This window comes from Morone saxatilis, unplaced genomic scaffold (genome assembly GCF_004916995.1).
Source record: "Morone saxatilis isolate NCDOM2014 unplaced genomic scaffold, NCSU_SB_2.0 Contig22, whole genome shotgun sequence".
In the NCBI taxonomy this organism is placed as follows: domain Eukaryota; kingdom Metazoa; phylum Chordata; class Actinopteri; family Moronidae; genus Morone; species Morone saxatilis.
This window is the reverse complement of record NW_023339785.1, coordinates 19,533,351-19,547,897: the sequence shown is the minus strand read 5'-3', so window position 1 is coordinate 19,547,897 and position 14,547 is coordinate 19,533,351. Positions and strand designations below refer to the sequence as shown.

General features: G+C 41.1%; 1 protein-coding gene across 2 annotated transcripts in view; it reads right to left on the bottom strand.

Annotated features, from left to right (window-relative positions):
* The window catches only part of gria1a (glutamate receptor, ionotropic, AMPA 1a), a 66,755-nt gene extending 52,706 nt beyond the window's left edge, over positions 1-14,049 (bottom strand). The window contains exons 1-2 of one of the 2 annotated variants that reach the window (XM_035669716.1): positions 13,778-14,049; positions 13,507-13,641 (exon numbers count right to left, since the gene is read on the bottom strand). In XM_035669716.1, coding sequence (XP_035525609.1) covers positions 13,507-13,641; positions 13,778-13,865 — 223 coding nt within the window. In that variant the 5' untranslated portion in view covers positions 13,866-14,049. The remainder of the gene's footprint in view (positions 1-13,506; positions 13,642-13,777) is intronic. The other variant, XM_035669717.1, reaches the window with a different exon arrangement.
* Between the last annotated feature and the right edge of the window lie 498 nt (positions 14,050-14,547).

Genomic DNA, 14,547 nt, shown 5'->3' with positions numbered 1-14,547 from the left:
GTGCCACCAAAAATAATCTTATAGGTGCTTATATTAACTACTGCAGGTGTGAGACTAGAGGTTAATGAAATGGAAGGTCCCTGGATCTTGTGTGGTCAGGCACCTTTGTTACATGTCATTCCCCATCTCTCTCTCTTCTCATTCCCTGTCATCTCTTTACTGTCAGCTTTCTAATAAAGGCACCCATGATATATCATATTTATGATTCTTTCTTTATATATAATCATAAACATATAAAAACAATAGTCCAGATTTGAAAACAGGTTGGCTGGCATACAGTTCTTTTACTTAGCTGGCCAAGAGAGAATATTCACAAGGTGTGCTATACTATATTTTACATATTCAGTTTAAGGTATCCTTTTGAAAGATGACATGTATGACAGGAGCAAGGAGGTTGCTGTCACATCAGGCAGTAATATACACCATCTCCACAAGGGTGAAGGGTCACTCAATCAACCACAGAGCCCTTTAAGGGGAGATAAACACATCTGACACCAGACACTGGAAGACGCACACAATCATCCTCCACTCAGCCACCCATGGCTAATAACCATCAGATGATGTGTGTAATAAAAACAGAGAGCATGTTGTGGTCCCTCTGGTCCCATCCATCTTCGGGAGAGCTAATCAGCTATGTTAATGAGAGACAGAGCAAAAGAGGTTGATATCTGATTCAAACAAGGGCCCATATATATCACAACCTACTAAGGGTGCACACGCTCCTTGGAACCCCCTCAACACCCCAAAAAAAATGTCCTGCTGGTTTTGACTAGAGTGTCTCACACCCAGCTTGTGCTTGCGAAGAATCCCTCAGGTGACGGGTGGGGGTGGCCTACTACGTGTGCCCTCCAACACAGCATGACTCACACAGTGCAATCAATCCCCTACTATTCAGAGGACACGTACCCAGGGGACTAAAACACAGCACCAACGCGGATCTGCATGAATGTCTCCAGACATGGCTGAGTAGGAGGGTTTTACTGTGAGAACAGTTTTCTCTGGGATCTCCTGCAAACGAAAACTATTCTGGAGATAGATGATTCATTCACTGATAATGTGTCAGTGTACTGCAAAGAGATTATTTTATCCATGCATATAATGTAAGAGTAATACAGAGTCAAGAAACGCAAAACAGGTTTTACAGATTTTTTAGAAGGGGTGGGCTTTGCTTCACTGCCTTTCTACCTCTCTAGAGTACCCATATGCCCCATGGAGTGTTGCACTCAAGAGAGGTGCGCTCGCTGCTCCCTGGTATAAACAGCTTTAGCTCCTCAAGCTTAAGGGAGATTTACTACCTGTGCAAGAGCAATAAAATTGTGTTTATGCCACTGCTGTTACTTGGGTGAGTGGCAAAAAAGAGACAGACAATAAGATAGAAAAGGGAGAAAAAGACAGATGAGGAGTTGAGGTAGAGGTTGAAATATTAAAGATAGATAGATGAAAAATGAATAAAATAGAGAAAGAAGGCAGACAGGAAGACACTATTCTCTTGAGCTCCCACCGCTAGGGAAAGCAGTGATCAGAGAATCTGACCAGCCAAACAGATCTTAGATTAACATCGGGAGCGTTGGATACTCATGAGAGATTACATTAGCTGAAACGGGGGTAATGGAAGGTTAATAAGGATGAGCCAAAAAGCAAGTATGTCTTGAAAATGTAGGTGAGGGCAGACAGAAGGCAAAGCTGGTTGCTGGAGAGGAGAAGAAACAGAAGCATTAGTGTCTGTGAGAGGAGATGATAGGGAGACTGCTGCGAACAAAGAGAACAGATGCCAGCCTAGCAGTGGGAAACACAGGGACCACACAGCGAAATCTAGATTTCTCCTATTTTCTCAAAGTAATAAAACAATGGCATGGCATCGCCTCATTAAATGGGTAATCGAGGGTGTGAGAGCACTCCCCTCAGCTCCGAACATATCTCTCCCTTCCTGTGTCTCAGTCTCTAACCCACTGAAGCTAGGCCATTGTCTCTCCTCCTCGCTGTTTCTCGCCACGTTTCCAATCTGGTTTTCTGCAGAGCCCTGCCGCCTGCTGAATAAATGCTTACCTGGGCAGCGGGTCAGAAACCCGGCCCAGACCAGCTCCTGTCAGGGGGTATGGAAACTCCAATTATCTCCTTAACAATCATCCCTTCGCAATTATCTCCCCATCTGCGTATCAGTGTCGACAGGTGCAGAGGGATGGTCCCACTCACATACCTCCATTTTTCTGACAGAATAAGTGATAGAGGTGGATATGTGAGCAAGAAGAGGCAAATACATAACCGGCATACTAATTCATTAGGAAGTGTTGCATAAATTAACAATTGTCTTCTAACAGATTCTAGCCGAGCCACTGGAAAATGAAGTGTTCATATCTGAGCAGAATCTCTGAGTACCGCCAGAAATGACTCACTCAATTTCTTTCAACTAACTAACTAGGGAAGCAAGTAACAATTATTGTTATCGCAGATTTTTCTGATCAATCAGTTAATTCAAAAATCATTACTGGCAATTAATTTTCTGTCAGCGGACTAATCTCTCACTCGACTTACGGTTTCAGTACTAACTAACCACTAACAGCAGCAAGAGCAAATTTGCAGCTATATAGTAATATACCCCCGAAAGGGATGGGGATGTTGATAAAATCCTCTATCACAGTACATATAATTGATATCAGTATATATGGTAAAGTTTTTAGTAAATCAAGTGATAAAGTGTTTATAGATAAAAATGACTAGACAGGAAGGTCTTTTGGTTAATTAAATATTTGACATTACAAAGGTACTTCATCACATTGATATCTAACAATATCTATAATTTGGAGAGTGTTGTAACCTTTCCAAAACCCCCCCCAAAAAAACCAGCAAATATGTGTGAAATGAATTTAAACAGTGCATCTGCTATAATGTAAGCTGCAAAGATTAGCATGCGCGGTTACTACCTAGAAATGCAAATGTAGAGCCGAGTAGAATTTAACAAACTAAACTTATAAAAATTAGTTAGAAAAGGGTTTCAGACTATTTCACAGGGTTCTCTTCAACACAAATCAGGCATAAATAGTTTCAAACCTACTGTCATGTAACAATAATTAGCTAGTTAGCTACACACGACAAAATATGATTGCAATAGTGTCATTTCATTGCTGTTGACCGTCAAAATCGACGGTCAACAGCAAGAAGGCTTAGAGAACAGTCAGTTATAAATCCAATCTGATAGTCATGCTCACTGATTTGTTAACGTTATCCACAGATATGCGGGGTACCACGGTATAAACCTTACGGAAAAACCTGCGGTGGTAGACAAATTTATACCTTCTCATGGAATATACATATTTTCCACCAGTAATGCCCTACTGTAATATTTGTGTGTGTGTGTGTGTGTGTGTGTGTGTGTGATTGTCTTATTTGCTTCTCCAACCATCGGCAACTGTTGCGGGTCTGGTGTCATGGCAAGGCAGTCATTTAGTACTGCAAACATCTGCACGCCTATACAGATGACAACAGCAGTCTTGTGCTGTCACTGTGAGAGCAGTTACATTATGTCACACTGTTTAATATGCTTGTAGGCTTTGTTCCTCATTAAAGTACACAGAAGCTCCCGAGATGTGCTGTACGACAAAAGAGGGACTTCGCTCCTGTCTTTGCTGCAAAACCATGACAGCTGCCATCATCCGGCACTCGTCCCTCCACCCCGCAGCACAAATCCTGGTCCTCATCCCCAAACACATTGTTTTCTAATTGCCAGCCCCACACGTCTCAGCTCAGACCCCCACGTCCCAGCTGCCATTACCTCCAGAGATGACAGATTTGTTTTAAATACTTGGTGAGCTTGTATGAATACAGAGAAGGATTCGGAGCAGGCTTAGAAAGACAATGAGGAGAACAAATAGGAACAGAGTAGACACGGCCATCAGTAATGTGTGTGTGTGTGTTTATGTGGTGAAGGAGAAGCGTATGTGTGATGAAGACTGGTTTCTTGTCAACACAACAGAATTCTCATACCTCAAGGCATTGAATGGCTATTGGGGTTACTTTTCTGTGTTGAATGGTTCTTAGAAAATGGTCATACAGAGGGTAAGGAGATTAAATGAAAGGTTGCTTATTTTCTCCTTCCTAACCATTTCCCTCTTCCTTCACCCCTGCCCCATGTGCACATGCCCCCTTCCTTTCTTTTGCTAAACAACACAGGCTCACACAACACACACAAACAATCTCTACCCTCCTTCTGCTCCTCACTCTATCACTCTGCTGCTTGGGGAGCAGTTTTGGCTGATCTACATTGATTGCTATGGGCCATTCTCTATCCCTGTTGCTCCGGAGCAAAAAAAATCCAAGCCTTCTCATTCATCAAACTAGCACCTGCCAGACTCCAGCCCAAGAGAACAACCGTCAGTTTCTTTTCTTTTTTTCTCCCTCATTCTCTTTGTTTTCTCCTCAACAAATAACTGTCATGTCCCAAAGAGTCAGGAGGGAGAGGTGATCTGCTATTCGTCCGCCTTTTTCAATAACACATTGAACACTCAGTAATCCCTCTGAACACGCATGTACTATGGAAGTCAGTCGCCACAGCTGTACCTCAATGACTGACACAATAGCTACACAATAAAATACAACACCCCAGAGCCTCACTGACACCAGCCACTGGGTCTGGAATTGTAGCTTAACCTCCTTCCCCTACTCTCTTCTTCTTAACACTTACATCCCAGTTGAGACGCTCCTTTCTGGGGTGTTGTTTGCCCCTGTTTGGGGGAAATAGGGAAGCAAAAGGGGTGAATATATTCTCCAGGTAGATCCTGTAGAGAGCTGAATGTTTTTAAGCATTACAGAGCCTAACAGAGCCAGTTCAATTGTCTTTTTTCTGCAGAGTTATTATTACATTTTTATGCTTATAACTCCATGGAGTGATAGCTTTGGATGTGTTGCATTGAATAATACATTAAATGCATCTGCTCCAGCTCTGTCTCTTGTTAGCTTTTGTGTGTGTGCAAGCGTGTGACCATAGAACTTCACAAAGCAGTCTCACATGCTTGCACACATTTAGTAGTCAGAGCAAGAAATTACTCTGATGAGAAAAACTGAATGAAGAAGTAGACGGACGCATGAGAAAACATAACATGACAACTGTTTTTTTTTTCATGAAAGTTAAAGGATAGTTTCAGTTCATTTAGGACTTATTTTTATTGTTTTGGCAATCACAATAACATTGTTCTAAACCCATTAAAGCAATTGCTGACATCTGGAAACACACATAGAAATCCAACGGGGATAAACAAAAGTGGTCCGATTAGCCTATAGTTTAGCTAGTTTATCTAAAACAGCGGCCCCCAAAGGGATTGGACGATAAATCTGAGGGGTCACAAGAAGATTACCATAATAGGGAAAACAGACTAAAGTGATCAGGAGGGCTGGTGATATCGTGTGGGAGGAGCTTGACATTCTGACAACCGTGGCAGAGAGGAGGATGCTGTCCAGGCTTTCAGCATCTTGTGACATATTTGTCACATCCTCTCTTATCAACAACTGCCTAGCAGGGATGCATCCTTCTAGTTCAGAAGTACTCCTGCGCCACAGAGTGCCACAGGAATAATCTATTCCTGCCTGTGGTCTATCAAACTTCTATATACGGTACCTCAGAGTAGTCATATCACCCCTCCCCTTCGTAATGAACAACCGGAACAACACTTTTGCACTTTGCACATTATAAACTGTAAATTTATTATTCTTTATATATTTTTATATATATATATAGTTTTATATAATATATGTTGTTTGTATACATGGAGTCTTGTAATGAAAATAATTTCCCCCTGAGATTATTAAAGTATTTCTGATTCTGATTCTGATTCTGAAAAGAACATTTATTTTACAAGAACAAATATGTATCTCAAAATCTTTGCTTTGGATTCCTGGATAATTTGATCTCTTCAGGCTTGTGTATATAATATAAATGAAAAAGGGACAAAATATCCCTCTTTGGTTGTTCTGGTCATAACCTACCAAGCAAAGCACTGACAATGGGTCAAAAGAATACATTGCTTTGTTTTAAAGGGTCAAAAGCTAAAAAGGTTTGGAACCACTGATCTAAAATGCTTTATTTTGAGTACTGTGGGTCAAAGTTGAGTTAGGAAGTCAGTTTGGGTAATAATTTTACCATTTTCCTTCATTTTTTCTTTCAAACTGGCTTGGTCAACCTAGGGGTGTGTTTAAAACCTGTCTGATTGCTCATGTTATTAGCCCTGCCTGACTTCATTCTATAGATGATGCTGTGTTTCTACATCTCAGCACTTAAGTTGGTGAGTACAATGTTATTACTACTGAGGGGAATACCGGACAAAATTACAATAATATGTTGTAATAACCCGAATTATCCTTTTATGTTGACTTTGAATATTCACTCTGCCTCTCAGTCACTAGACACTTCCTTTGAAGCCACTGCTAGTAATAATTTCAACCTTTCATTCTATAAACTTTGACTTGAAACTTGGCATGGTACATGAAAACAACTCATAATATCTGTACAGTTATTGCCATTCTAGACCCCAAATTTGTTTCCTCATGTTTGTTTTTTGAGTGATTGATCCTACCAGTGTCTGGAATTGTATATAATATTACACTATCAGTCTAAAAACTGCATCATTGCTTTCCTCACAATTTGCTGATTATCTACATCAGACCTGTGACATCACATCCTGTCTGAGCAAGGCAATTTTGTCAACATTACACGATCCAATTTCATCAATAACTTAATAAATACATCTAACACCATGAAAATATACTTATAACTACAGTGTTTATGCTCATTATTGACAGTGCATTTACATAAGTGGCTTCATTGATATTATAATCAATTTTGTCCACCCCTGGATTTGACCTATACCTGTACGCTCTCTCTATGACATAGACCAACTTATATCCCATCACCCAACAGTAATTCATATTTACCCTGTAGGCCTCTAGTAACCGCCCCCACCACCACAATCACCACCCTCCTATCATCTATGCCGTATTGATCGGTTAGACAGGCCTCTAACCAGTTCATTGATCATCCCTGCCTCATAGATCCTCTTCCAGTCCTCTTTAACCGACCTTCAGAGACCGAGGGAAATACTACTGCCCATATCACAATGACAACACAAATTGTCTTTTCCATGAACACTAATTAGTCTTAATGAAAAGTTTATTATCAGGATGACTGAACTGGACACATAATCAAACGCGACTCGCAGAGCCAAATGTACATTTAATTCAAAATTCCACAGTGTGAAATGTTACATTTTGTTGCTAGGTGCAAAATTCTGCAGACAGATTTTAATACCAAAAATAGTCAAAGCTTAGCCTAAATCTCACCACACATAAGTAGAATATCAAAGAGAAAAGTAGATAACATAGGCGTGAGCCTGCAGGGGATTTGACATGAAGCTAGTGATTCACTGACGTCCTTATTATAAACCAAGTCAATAGCAGATTATGGTAATGTGATATCTAACTGTGGGGAACAGTGACTAATATTATCCATGTACATACAGGATCCCTGGCAGTTATTTTTAACCACTGGAGACATGTAAAATGAGTCAGTCCAGCAAGAGCTTTCACTGAAAATGTTAAAACAAATGCACATATAGAAAACGTCATGACCCATAATAACAATGATAATAATTTAGACAATAATAATCAAAAAACACTTTGTGTATGTGAAGAAGACCGACAAATGCAAATTCGCCCTAGTATCCTGTCTCACATTATGCCGACGGTGTTGCCATCGTCATTACTACCCTGATGACTCCACAGGCGGGAAATAAAATGAATCACTTCGCCATCAATGGTTCCATTATGTCTTTTTTCTCTCTCCTCATTGTTTTCCATTTCAACTTTGCCCCAGTCAACCCAACTCTTCTTTTCTCCTACTCTTTAGGCAGGTGCCAGTGAGTGTATGCAAGAATGTGTATGCGTGTGTTTTTGTGTGTGAGGTGGGAGGGCTTGCTCCTGGAGGAAGTGGCTAGTTATAAGAGCCAGCTGATGAGTATCACCCTCATCCGGAGCTCTATTCATCCCGGTGCACAAGGGCCCATTCACCCGCTGCTTTTCACACTTGTGGACCCCAAGAGCCCCAGGCACGTTCCCACACTCACACACGCTTACAGAGGTGAACTGTCACTCACTCAAGGCATCCTACACAGATGCCACAATGAGCACCCAGATGCATGCACACACACACACACACACACACACACACACACACACACACAGGCATACTAAATAGAAACCTAGGAATAGGTTGCTTTCTCGTCTGACTAATTATAAACAGGCCCTGAAGCCCTTATTTTTTCTTTACAAACATGTCTCTATAGCCTCCACATCCAAATACTCTTTTAGAACAAGTGACACACAGCAGGAAGAGGTGTCACTTTCATTTATGCCGTCTCCCTCTACTGTGAATCTTTCTGACATGCATGTTCCTCAGCCCACCATCATACCCATGGACTGCAGTGATATGCATGACACAATGAAGAAAAGACGTCATATTTGATGGAATCGTGCAGAAGACTGAGACAGGTGACTGGATGGAGGAAAAATCTGTGGATATCCTGTAATGCTGGCAGTGACTGGATCTAGTTAAGCTCTGGTAAAACCTCAATACTGGCAGTGATCCTTGATGAAATCTGAAATCTTTCAGAACAGAGAATGTAATCTTGGAATTAGTATTAATATTGGTAGTAGTTAAGTATTTCTTTTGCAAAAGAAATTGTCTTAACTGAATAAAAAAACACCAGCCATTTGAGTCAAAATCGTTCAACTTCAACTGTTCTTTAACTGCCTCCTGTGTGTATGCTGCTGTCTTTCCACAGGGTATATGCTGTAACTAAGACATTATTGTACCCCCTTTCCTCTCCCCATCACGCTCCGTTGCTACAGGCACCATGTTTGATCCACTAGCGACATCGCTGGAAATGTTCAGCAGCAGCCTGACCCTCATATTCACATCACATTCCCTTCTGAGCATAGGACCATCTCATTAATGAGGGCATCTTGGGTGTGTTTACATTTCATTACACAGCTCTGCCTGGCTCCACGGCCTAAATGGCTTGGGGGTGGGGGATGAAGGTAGGGTTGCCTGGGGACTGTCCAGGTTTCTAAATGTTTTCTGCTGCAAATGTTTTTAAAGGCACCTCTGCAAAATTATACACATAATATCTGCACTATACTCTGACAGGCCGGAGTAAATTTACTTTTAGTGATTGTGTTCAACATTCGGCAGCAGCCAGCACTGAATGTCTCTAAATCTGCCTGAGTGCTGTTGCTTTATTTCAAATCAAATTCTAAGCTCATAAGTGAATTTCATAAGATCTGCGACAACCACATTAAAATTACATTATTAAAAACTCTGTGATGGATTTGCTTATTTGTTAATATTTGTTTACTTTAGGCTGTATATGCTTGGTACACAGCTGTTCTTATGAGTTCTTTTTTATAGAACCATAACTAACAAGTGTGTGTTGGATGGTGCGGTAACAGTATTCAATACATATCCTAGAAAACAGTCATCTACAGTAATGTCTCGTCCCTAACCAGGAATCTGTGCCTATTCAACATTCTGAACCATAAAATGTAAAGGCTATAGCGATTCAGTTTGTAAGACTTTCTTTCAAATGGTCCTTCATGTCAGATTTCCACAGTGAATATATGTTCTAGTAATCCGTATAATCAAGATGAGCCTGCAGAGGAGCCTACAGTCCATCAAAGGCATAATGTCCAGAGCCTTAGGGAGGCCATGTAGAGATTTTTGTCACCCATTAGATCATACACTACCCATCGTAAAGCCAGTGAATCATATGATGAGATGATCAGATGACCCTTCAATTTCCAGTGCTTCCATAAGCAAACATTTGAGCCTTCCATGCTAGACAGTGGTGGATCAGCTGGATGCCACTAAGGAAGTTCAAAGAGAAAATGAGTCTATATAGCATTTAGTTGTAATTATTGTCAAGCCAACTAACAGCTGATTAGCGAGAGACAGATTACTTTTAAAAGAGAAATGATGAGATGAGGAGATTATGGAACTGTGGCGTACAACAGAGCAGTTCCTATTTCTTGTCTGAAATAGAACCAATAATGGCGAGTCATAGATCCACACATCATAGAGGGCTAAGTTGGGGGAAGAAAAGGTCGACCGACCTGCAATTACAATGGATGGTCAATAGCAGCATTGTACCCTCCCAGTGAGGTGCCACTGAGTCACATGCAATCTTTAGTTCTAGGAACCCAGGCATTAACTGTAAGGTCTGGGAAGGGAATTGAATGTGGATTAAGAACAATGACCAGTGCAGACGCTGTGGTCAAAGTCATCAGACAAGACACTGAAAACAGTGAAAGTTAAGCCACCAGAGATAGACACCACTGCTAATTTGTGTCTTGGAAATACAGTTGAGGAGACTCTCTATGTAGGCTTGACCTTAGATAAATGGAAGGTTTTGCTCAAGATTGCAAATATTCTACTGAATAATGAGGACCAGAAGGCGTATAGTGTGTTAGACTTAGGGTCTGAGCAGACAATTCTGTTACACAGTGCAAACTCCCAACTTGGCTTGGGAGGAGAACCCGAGGAGTTAGTCCTCCACAAATACATCAGTAAAGATACATCAATTGTTAAAGGAGCTTTCACTGCTAGAGCTGTTATCCTGTTATGCCACACCACTCTTCTCAGAAGTAAGGAAAGGAGGTTGGTCAAAAATCCCATCCAAGCTGAGGCATACAGGCTAGATATTAGGAAGCTGGAAAACTCAGGTTACATTGTTAAGTTGCAGTCTGAAGAGGTGAAGCAGTCCACGGAAGCCTGGAATACACTGCACCATACGACGCAACACACTAACAAGAACAGAGTAGTATTGAACTGCTAATTCCAGCACCAGGAAAATGCATGTACACCATGCTATTACCAGGACCCGCACAGACCCTCTCATGTTTCTTCGGTTTTGTGAACACAAGGCAGCCATCTCTAGCAATGAGATGTTGAGAAGTAAAGTCCACCCAGTGTATGATTGACAGCCCATTTTGTGCAACATATACATTGCAGAAGCACATTTGTGATCACAGGCGAATGGAAGATATTTGTGAGGTGGTGGAAAAATCCTTTTATGTGGGCAATTGTCTCTAGAGTTTTGGTTCAGAAGAAGGCTAAAGCCCTTGTAGTGAAGCCTAGAAATCTTCTGTCCAATGGAGGCTTCAAACTAGGACAGTGGCGAGAAATCTGTCCTTAGCCACCTTCCTGAAGTTGCCAGATCTACCAGTAGTAACCTTTAGATGAATTGCAGCCAACCAGACTCCAATGAATCCACATTCAGCTAGAACTGGCACAGTTCAATTAACATGTTATCGTACAATAGATGAACAATAGACCACAGACGTCCAATTTCAGAGGATCTTTTCTTAAGGAAACCCTTAAAGGATTTAGTGGCATCTAGCGGTGAAGCTGCAGATTGGAACTTAGTGAACACCGTTGGTGTCTGTATTTGACAACCGCAGAATGAGAATGGGCTGTAAGTATGGCACTATGTGGATAGAAAGAACAATCCCACGGATGACAAATCTTAAAGCAAGAGACTTGTCGGGCTGTCAGCTCCAGGTAGGTGGTCACAAGGGCCAGCAATGACAACCAAAGAATTATCCTTGCTGCTGGTGAAGAGGAACTCAAGCAACCTACCTCCTGTACAGTCACTGCACAGGTTCCAGCTCCACGATACCAAACATGGCGTGAACTCCTGGATGCTACTGCAAGCTCCCCCATGGAGCGGCAAGCACACCATACTGAAGTCCTACACTGTATAAGGCTATAGTGTATTAATGCATGAATGAATGATAGAAGCTGCCATATATTTGTGAAAAGTTCAAATTTGAATTTGTCAATTTATTTGCCACTGATAATTTGTATCTAGCCATTATATTGAGATTTTCTTATTATGAGGGCTTAATTACTTTAAGCTTTGTTAATAGGTTTGCTTATATATTCTTTTATACAGAACCATACATTAATTAACAAGGGTACAAGTGGAATGGGGCTGGTGGTGTCAGTATTTAGTACATATCTCAGAGAACAATTTAATACCCTCCACCCTGGTCTGTGGCTATTCAACATAATGAACCACAAAATGTAAAGGTTACAGAGAGTCAGTTCCTGAGATTTTCTTTCACACTGAGACAGAATTTTATTATGCATGTATTTTTTATATATTTACTGCATCATGTTTTTTTCCACTTCTTCCACTGTTGATTCTGTGAGCTTCGATTAATAACTGTGACTGCACCCAAGCCAGTGGAAACGGAATAAAGACAGATTTTTAAATTCCAGACGGGTTTCAAAGTGGAAATGCAACATACAGTGTCTGAAAGAAGTAATCAAATGTCTGTCACTGAGGCAATGTCACACACCTGGCAGTGAGACAGGAAGGCATAGTTGTCAAAGGGTATCTCCTGGAAGTATGCGCCTTCACTATAGTGAACGTGAGTGAGTCACAGGCATATTCAGAGGATTTAAGGATGAAATAAGAAAAAAGCAGTATAAAAGTCTTAAAGGCGAACACAAAGGACGGATAACTGCAGGGTTAACAAAGAAGAAACAATTTAGACTGCCATTTCTTTTGTTAAACTCAGACAGAGTAATTGTTTAGCTGGCATAATGGCACACATTATCATACACAGGAGAATAGCATCCCCACTGCTCTGACCAAAGACTCAGAATTATGTTTTTTTAAACTTCCTTGTTGACTAAAAATATTGATTCCCATTGCTGATATGCAATTTTCTAAATTTAATTCCTTAAATAAATTAATTAAATATACTATCAGCTTTGTCCTTTGTAAATGTATATATAGGCTATACTAATGAAGATCAGATCAGAAAGATCAGGCATCCTAAAGTCCTAAAAGTTGAAATAGTATATGTATTGTGCGTGCGTGTGCGCATGTCTTGTTAAAGGTTTTAAGGAGGGAGGGTTTAATAGTGTATATTCTGCCAGAAAAGAATAAGCGGATTGTGATCCGTGGCTAATTAGAAATGCATTTAGAGTCGCTTGTCCTCTTTGTTAACATTGCCTGAGAGCCTTGATCTGCGCTCTGGCTCTTTGTTTTTACTTCGGTTTAAGGAAAAGCGCATAGGGATCAGTGGCAGCCGTTTTAAAATTCATATAGCTGTAAACATGATGTTATATGACTGTAGGAGCTCGACTGCTGCTGCGGAGGTTTATTTCAAATCCCCGTGGCTTTCCCGGAGCGCAATATCCCGATGCAATCAGGCCGAGGAAAGCAGGGAAAATAAGTCCTTTGCAGTCCCACGCAACAGTTAAGATACTAACACGAGTCTTTGCAGTAGGCCTATGATATATGCAATTATAGCCTGCGCAGGCGTTAGATCCGTGGAGTTCTTCCCTCTTTACGAAGTCAATAAACAGATTGAGGGGATGGAAGAACAGGCTGAACAGACAGACTATGGAAAATGCCACCAAATGTAATCTGGTTTCAGTGAGATAATACTTACAGGCATATGTCATGGAGAAGCTATTCCCCATCTTGACCATATCCACCTGCGGCACCAGTTTGGGGATGTCCTGGTGGTGAGAAAGGGCGAAACGAAAAACCTCATATTCGTGCGATTCGGTTGGGAACAATCCTCCTGTTGAGCAGCAAAGGACAAGGAGTTAATGTTGGCAACATTTTGGATGAATCAGGGAAAACACATAAATTGAAAAGAGATATGAGATAAAGTTGAAATGAAGGTTTAAGGTGTGATGCGTGTGCGCCATTCTCACCTATATTGATGTTACTTGGAAAACTTGAGCTTGAACCCAAGCACATCCCCAGTAAACTGGTGTAGAGGATGGTGAAGCTTCGCTGCATATTTCCTTTTTCATTGGCGAAGGGAAAAAGAGCCGAAATCCAAGCATAGGTTTGTCCGTGTGTGAAGTTAAATTCCCCGCTTCTCCTCCACTCCTATCGCCTCCTGTTAGAGCAGCATTTACAACCAGCACCGATACAACAGAGAGACAATTAACGCAATGGCGAGAGGAGGCACCTTTCTCTCTCCTCTTTTCCCTCTCTCTGCTGATGCTCTCGTGTCCTTGGCTGCTGTTGTATGAGACGGAGAATGACTTCAGCATTAGCCGCACTGCAAAAAATGTGCCTGTCTTGGAAAGCTGTTGAGCCTCATTGTCAATTTATCTTTTTTCTCTTCTCTTTTTCGCCTAAAAAAAAATCAGATTTTTTTTCCTCCAGTGAGATTATTTGTACAACGATGTTGCTTGTTTGTAGGGTAATTTCTGTTCTTTAAAGAAATGTCTGCAAATAAGTGCAACAAGGTAGAATAGAGCAGATCGCTCATAGAGGAAATGACATTGACAAATGACAAACATTTCTTCAAAAAAAAGGGGGGAGGGTAGGAGAAAGAGACATTATCTCAACCTATTACAGGATGTTTTCCAACCCAAAGAACAAAAATAGCCCTTTCACACTCAATACTTGACTAAATGACTTGCGGGATGAATATTTTTTGCAGTGTGCACCCTCGGAGCGCACCCACAAG